The sequence below is a fragment of the Diadema antillarum genome, unplaced genomic scaffold, assembly GCF_040938485.1.
Source record: "Diadema antillarum isolate AM-2024a unplaced genomic scaffold, OU_Dant_1.0 seq00001802_RagTag, whole genome shotgun sequence".
In the NCBI taxonomy this organism is placed as follows: domain Eukaryota; kingdom Metazoa; phylum Echinodermata; class Echinoidea; order Diadematoida; family Diadematidae; genus Diadema; species Diadema antillarum.
In genome coordinates, this window is record NW_027272478.1 from 1 (window position 1) to 8356 (window position 8356).

General features: G+C 41.1%; 1 protein-coding gene across 1 annotated transcript; it reads left to right on the plus strand.

Annotated features, from left to right (window-relative positions):
* Positions 1-2747: 2747 nt before the first annotated feature.
* LOC139712404 (UDP-glucuronosyltransferase 2C1-like) lies at positions 2748-7131 on the plus strand. Its single transcript, XM_071624227.1, has 4 exons — positions 2748-3725; positions 4318-4483; positions 5751-5970; positions 6698-7131. Exons 1-4 carry the CDS (start codon positions 2748-2750, stop codon positions 6975-6977), a joined length of 1644 nt encoding a protein of 547 aa, XP_071480328.1. The 3' UTR covers positions 6978-7131.
* The last annotated feature ends 1225 nt before the right edge of the window (positions 7132-8356 follow it).

The following is an 8356-nucleotide window of genomic DNA, read 5'->3' on the forward strand; positions in this document are numbered from 1 at the left end:
TCGTTTTCTACTTTTAGTTGGCCTTTTCAGAACCATGCAGTTTATGGGCAGTCACAAAATACCATTCGTACTTTGCAAATCTTAATACCATTTCTTTATTTGACAAGTATTCTTCGGTTGAGAATGAGCACATTCGGAATAAGAGCTAAATTCCGTGATTTTAACACTTCGATGAAAAAGTATTGCACCAAAACTTTGCACCAGATCGCTGAATTTCAGGTCTGAAAACGCAAAATCACCTTCGTGTGGCAGGGGATATGCCCCTATCTACACCCTCGTGTGCATGCTTTTTCTGCTTGATTGCTGAACAGACAGCGTTCATGATATTCAGTGTAAGAATTAATACAAGAAGACTAGTGTATTCAAATTATACCATTTTATAGGCAAATTGTTTAATAATAATTTACACTAAAATATACTGCAACCATAAACAAGTGGACTGTTTCAACTCGTTAAAACACGCAAAAACATGCATCAAATTGCACCATTTGCAACGTCAAAATGCAAAAAGTTCTCACCGTGGGAGGGGGGACACCCCCTCCCACACCCTCCCCTCCCCCTCGCTCGCTCCACTTGCTCGGGTTCAGTCGCCATTTAGATTACACCATTTCAAAGGCAAATTGTTCCATAATAATCTACATTTAAATGTACTGCTACCTTAAACAAGTGGGACTGTTTCACGTCGATAAACGCGCAAAAACATGCATCAAAATGCACCATTTGCAATATCAAAATGCAAAAAGTTCTTACTGTGGGAGGGGGGACACACCCCTCCCACACCCTCCCCTCCCCCCTCGCTCGCTCCGCTCGCCCGGGTTCTGTCGCGTTCATGATATTCAGTGAAAAGAATTAATACAAGAAGTGTGTTTTAATTACACCATTTTATAGGCAAATTCTTCCATAATAATCTACACTAAAATATACTGCTATGTACCTTAAGACTGTTTCACGTCGATAAAACGCGTAAAAACATGCATCAAATTGCACCATTTGCAACATCAAAATGCAAAAAGTTCTTCCCGTGGGAGGGGGGACATCCCCCCTCCCACACCCTCCCCTACCCCCTCGCTCGCTCCGCTCGCTCAGGTTCAGTCGCGTTCATGATATTCAGTGAAAAGAATTAATACAAGAAGTGTGTTTAAATTACACCATTTTATAGGCAAATTCTTCAATAATAATATACACTAAAATATACTGCTATATACCTTAAACAAGTGGGACTGTTTCACGTCGATAAAACGCGCAAAAACATGCATCAAATTGCACCATTTGCAACATCAAAATGCAAAAAGTTCTTACCGTGGGAGGGGGGACACCCCCTTCCCACACCCTCCCCTACCCCCTCGCTTGCTCCGCTCGCTCGGGTTCAGTCGCGTTCATGATGTTTAGTGAAAAGAATTAATACAAGAAGTATATCTAAATTATACCATTTTATAGGCAAATTGTTCAATAATAATCTACATCAAAATAAACTGCTACCATAAACAAGTGGGACTGTTTCACGTCGATAAAACGCGCAAAAACATGCATCAAATTGCACCATTTACAACATCAAAATGCAAAAAAAAAAATCTTACCGTGGGAGGGGGGACACCCCCCTCCCACACCCTCCCCCCCCCCCCCCCTCGCTCCGCTCGCTCGGGCTCGGTCGCTTCGCTCCCTCGCAGACTACCCCCCCCCCTAAGATGAAATCCTGGCTACGCCGTTGTTACATCACTACCTCGTCTGCTCTTGGCCTGTTGTTTTTCACATACTTCATAAACTCGCGTTATGTACCGTATTGTTTGCATTAATATAGGGAGTAAACCAGCAGTGTTATGAATATCGGAATTCTGCAAAATGTTACTCTTATGTGAGGCGCAAATCCATGCGTTTGATATTCGAGATTAGAAAGACAACACTAAAACGGGACATTTGTTTTAGCATACCATCACGTTTTTGTGATCATGTACAAACTACAGAGGGTGATGCCCCATGATCACCTCTGCCCTTGGCCCATGATCACCTCTGCCCCTTTCTCTCTATAAGGGGACTTTGAATCTGGGGATACTGAATGTTGGCAATCAAGCGAGTCTATTTCAACGTTTTGGAACATCGCCAGTGGAGTTTGTCAAGTTGGAGTGTGTGTTCTGTTGAGGTTAACGTTCAACCGAAGTGTTTTAACAGTGTGAAAAGATTTCACATCACTGCAGTAGTGTTTGCAATGCTTTCATCCTGTGTTTTACATTGTGTTTTTCACTCTGGGTCACAGTGTTAGTTCTTTCCGGCAGGGAAAGCAACTCACATATCCCATCTCCCATCACCCCCCCCCCCCCCACACACACACACACACATACACACAAACACATCCACTTTCTCGGTTTTTGGGGAAAAATCCTTTAATCACTGTTTCATTTCCTATTAAACCACGCCAACCCTTTCCTCATAGATTTTGCACCCTGCGTGAACTGTTCTGTATCTTTTTTTTTTAGTGTGTTTGACTTTGACCCCATTCAGTTTGCTCGTATAAACACAACTGTCTTCTTCACTGACTCACTTTGGTGCTCGTTTGACCTTCACTCAGGCCCTCAAACATGTGCAGCGCTTACAACCTTCACGGTGTATAAGCCTATTCGTGAGCTCGGGTGCATTATGAACAGATCGGAAAAGGCTGGCAGATATTACACGTACATAGCCGAGTGGGGAACAGCACCATTCGTCCTGTCATTATCTTGTCGTTATACCGTGCAATCGTTTCGTGTGTCAGCATGAGATTTCTGTCGCATAACGTTTCATTTTCCAAGCCATGGCTTACATCGGTTATCTTCGTTACTGTTCTCTACGCTTTGGTGCCTGCTTCGTCGGGCGCCAATATTTTGCTTGCTAGGACGAGTCTGTTCTCTATGCCGAGCCATTACATGGGTCTCAGTCACGTTACTCAGGCTCTGATTGAGAGGGGACATCACGTAACTCTCCTTCTCATGGATAAGATTGGCACCAAAGGCTTCGTGCCAAACTCGTACTCCAGCAATATTACCTACCCGAACTCAAAAACGGACGAACAAATGAAGATCATCAATGATTTCAAGGCCACAGGAGCTGCCAGCATGGCCAGTATGTCATTGACTGAAATGCTGCGCGATGAGCGACTCCGGCTAGCATGGGATATGCGAACCTTTGGGTGCTTCGAACTCTTTAAGCACGAAGGGACGCTTAAAAGGCTAAAACATGCAGATATTGACCTGGTACTTACATCGCCCGTCGTAGATGCATGTGATGCTGTGATTGCTGCTTACCTCGATGTGCCCTTCGTCGTAGTACTAGGCGTCCGACGTACCCCGGTGTGGCACGAAGGAGCCATGGGTATCCCGACACCGCTGTCCTACGTCCCCTTTAGCTTCCTCCTCCCACAACTATCGGATCAGATGAGCTTCATCGAACGTCTGTTGAATGTGGTAGCCTCCAACACCGTTCAGCCATTCTTTGATTACATCTTGGCCTACCGCCCAATTGCCCAGATGCAGACGATGTACGGTATCCGACCCGATCTCAGCCCTAGAGATTTCATGGCTAGAGCAGCGTTGTGGCTTTGTCATTCAACAGTAGCCCTAGAATATCCGCGACCGACTTCTCCAAATTGGATCGACATAACAGGTGCGACAATCAAAGACCCAAAGCCTCTTCCTAAAGATCTTGATGAATTCGTCGAGGGATCAAAGGAACATGGTTTTATACTATTCACACTAGTGAGTCACAATCCATTATTTGAAATCGTACGAATCTTACGTTCTCCAACCCTAAGCTAGACCGAAAACAGTTCTAGAAGTCTTTGGTTTGACAAATTAAACACAAAGGAATAATAAACATAATGAATTCGGTGTGATTTCAGCATGAGCTATATATAGTTACTGTAAATAAACATAAATCTAATGGACTTATAGGCCCCTTTATAGATACGCACATATTATCATATATCAGAAAAACAAAACAAATAGAGATAAACAAAAATAATTCATTACAGCAATACTTCGTAGCTATATGCTTGACATAGTATTACGCGTGTTTTGCTCGGGTAACTTGTTGTTGCATAGATTACCACCATAATCGCACTAATATTTATATAATATTGACTGGACTTGAGGGAGATACCAGAAAATACTGCCCAAACTGAATGAATATTGCCCGAGTCGAAGACGATATCAACAGATAGAGAGAAAGAGAAAGAGAAAGAAGAAGAGATAGAGAGATAGATTATCTTTGTTGCAGAAAGTTCATTGAAACAGTCTACATCACTCGTGATGCATATTTTGTATTTCCTGTTTTTCTGTCCACCACAAGGGCTCTATGACTGTGTCCTTGAACAACCAGCCTTTGACTGATGCAATATCAAAAGTTTTGAGCGAGCTGCCGCAAAGAATCATTTGGAGGTACATCGGTCCTAAACCTCGTTACCTTGGCAACAACACTCTGATTGTTGATTGGCTGCCCCAACGTGATTTACTGGGTAAGTCTCTTTTTTTTTGGGGGGGGGGGGGGTGGGGCGTTTAACACACACTTTATTCTGCCAGTGTTTATGATGCAATCCTGTTATGGAGTGTCATTAGAGTGTTTGGAGCCCATTGCTCGATTGCACCATCTTTACGTAGCACGTGAAATTCTATAGGTAGATATGAAAAGTAAAGGCTCATTTACTTTCATGGGCAATGTCGGCTAAAGTTCATCAAATCAAAGTTTTGTAGTAAAGATATTTTTCACGACTGAATGATACGTGAACATAATCATGGCATATGGTGCCTCTTTGGGTAGTTATTCATCCAGTCGCAGTCCTGTGCAACGTTTTCTTTAAAGAATCAGAAAATTGGAAGAATACTAAAAGAACCTGCTCCTTTAAATCGGCAAATTATCTCATGGCTTGAGTTCAAAATCCAGTTCTCTTATTCAAACTTTGACGTACTGCTTTACATTTCCTATGGTACAAAGAACATAGGTAGGCTATACTTTCATTTCGTTATGATAAGAGATGGGATCGGTCGCAGATTATTCTTTACACAGTGATCATTCTGTTCGTGAGACACACATATGCCATCTTGAACCCTAGTATGTGCCCCTAAAACCAATAGTGAAAGTGAAGTAGATACAATGTACAAGTGCACATATATGAAGACCTGAATATAAGAACGACCCAAGTCCAATTTTTGGCCAAATTCAGTTTGACATTGGATTTTGTAGCTTATGCATGGACTCATCTTGTGTATAAATGATAAATCCTAATTACCCCCGGAAGTGCCTAAAATGAATGAGTTAAATCTTATATTAATGTAAGAATGAAGGACTTGGGTCGTTCTTACATTCATATAATAGCGCCCTCTCTCATCCATCTCTCATCTCTATAGCAGAATATCATGTATATGAATCAAAGAACGACCCAAGTCCATATGAATCAAAGAACGACCCAAGTCCACCACACAAAATGGCCTTTCCACAATTAATGAAAATTTTAATTGTCATAATAATATATGTTCTAATTTGTATAAACAATGTTGCCTTCCCATCACAGTTAAATAGAATATTATTGGACAAATAAAAAAGATATGACATTTTTTTTTTAGTTTACTCGAAATGGTCTTCCATGGACTTGGGTCGTTCTTATATTCATGTACTCATTGTCATGAAGATACTCTGCTGCAAATCCTGGTACCTACCTACAAAATGAGTTTTGGTCTCTCTTCGTACCGTTCTTGTGCCCTCAATGTCTGTCTGCTGTGAAACAGCGCACCCTGGAGCTCGTCTGCTGATCTACCACGGTGGCGCCGGTGGCGTACACGAGGCCATCCACTGCGGCGTACCCATGCTTATCATGCCACTGGCAGGGGACCAGCCAGTCAACGCTCACCTGGTAGCAGCGAAAGGACTCGGCCTCACACTGAATCTGGGCGATCTTGACGAAGAGAAGTTTCGTCAAACCGTTCACGAGGTTCTAGAAACTCGAAGGTATATGCTATCAAAACTAGTAGTCTGATTTTGACATGACAGTCTGAAGCTAAAACTTTCCTACTGGAGGATATTACGTAATTCTTGAATACAAAGTCGGGCCTACAGTATACAGTACATCCGTTTCCCGTAAGCAATATCGTTTTAGTAATAATAATAGTAGGCTTGTTCTCACTTATGATGATGATGATGATAATACAAATTTATACGTGATAACTAGCATCATTCTATTTGCTAATACCATTGAACGTAATGCGATCATGAAAACGTGTACTCATGATTAGAAGAACGAAAAGCGTCAGTATACCACCTATTATTAAGGTTCCACATTTCCTTTTATAAGAGTTCGAAGTGAAGTAAAACCACGGAAGCTACAACCGTGATATTGTCTTCTTATGTTATAGTGTAAATGATTTATTTATTTCCTTTTCATTTCAACAAGGTAGCCTTTGAGTTAAAAAAAACACTACCCTACCAAGGAGCCCTCTCATAATTAAGAAAAAGATGCAAAAACATTATATTCAATTTTTTTTTTTTAAATGCAATCAAATCAAAAGTTCATATAAACGATTTGCAAAAGAAGAAGAATTATGTGGAGTGGTAGAAAGAAAACTTCCAACTATGGTACACACTATATGTGCATAACTTATACTTGAATATTGAATATTGACTTACTGGAAGGTTTGAGCATGAAAACTAACGAATTCAACTTTGCATTGTTAAATAGTTATAAGGAGAATGCAATGAGAGCTTCGGCCATTTTCCGGGATCGGATGGCCAGCCCGCTGGACAGGGCAGTCTTCTGGATTGAGCACGTGCTCAAGTTCGGCGGCGACCATCTTCGTCTACGAGCGGCCGAGATGGGCTTCATTCAGCTTCATTCTCTGGACGTCATCGCCTTCCTCATCGTTGTCGTTGTAGCATGGTCATACCTGTCTTACGTCTTGTTAGCAGCTTGCTACCGAAGGTTGTGCAAAATGAAAAGCCACAAAGCAAAAACGGATTAACGCCTTTAAAGTGAACTTTCACTTTGTGCCCAAGTTCATTTTGAAGAAAAGAGTGAATAATTATTATTTGACAAGCAGAACACAGAAAGTTTCATTTAGATTGATGATAAGGAGAAAGAATTTCACATTTTCACCCGTTGTCACAATATGGTAATATCGGTCACAGGCGCACAGCTGCGTATTAGTTCATGCTCATTTATAATTCGGTTGTAAAGAGTCTTTACAGTTGTTTTTCCTATTTACGTGAATTCCACGATTTAGTAATGAGTTTTGATTTGCTGGCAATTACACGAATATTTCAAGATATTTGTATGCACAAACCAGTGGAATTGAAGTCAATGCCACCACTACCTTTATCTGATTTGCATATGATATTTCGACCGATCCCACTGTTTTGCAGAAGCACGTTGATTGCAAAATTTCTCCGAATTCTTACTCTCGTCCATTTTCATTGAAACTTAGTTTCCTGATCGGTTTTCCTTTGTCTTCTTATCACAGAGTCAATTTGAGGACAGAGTGGTGTTTTCCTGTAAAAGCGACAATGCAAATAAAAAGCATTGGATGCGAATCGTTATATCATTTTGTAGTCTATGAAGTAAAATTAGGGCCAATTCAACTTATGCAAATACTTATGGTTCTATTTTCATTTGAATGCAATATGGCGAATTAAGAGTATGTGTGTTTTTCTATGTGCGTGTAGGCCCTATTTGTGTGCGTATGTGTGTGTGTCTAAGCAGTTTGTGTATCTATGTGTATGAGATTGGCATGGTACCTCTGTATAATGTTTGTATTTGCACAATGTTTTGTTGTATTTTGTTTTTGTTAATGTGAATTTTTTGGCACTGAACGAAATTCGGATAAAGAATTTTTTAAAGCGCAATATTCAGGTAATTTTCAAATGATCCCCTCCGCACAACTCTGCGAAAAGGGAATTCACATGATATGTAAATGAATATAATGATGTACATATGCAAACATATACATGCATAAACGTGTTACTTCTCCTGACCTGGCGCCAAAGTCGTCACACAATGCTTTAAGAACAAATGAAAAACAGATGTCGTCTGAGTGGATTGTGCAGGATCTGGTGTGATAATTTCCTTTCCACTCATTTTAGGCTTATTTAAGAAAAGAAGAACTGTGTTCCTTCTTCTCTTCTTGTATATGCTCAAATGACGTCACTACAAATACGCGAACGTTTACGAGCTTCAAGAGCATATTGAAATCTTTCGCCCTAATTCACGCAGAAAATCCGACGTAGCAGACACTGGAGAAAGTGAGTGCGTTTTGGGCGAGTGGCTAGTCAACACGTTTGGGGGTGGCCTGCAGCACCGTGCGTGGAGGGACATCATGTTCACATAATTTCACGCGTAGTGTGT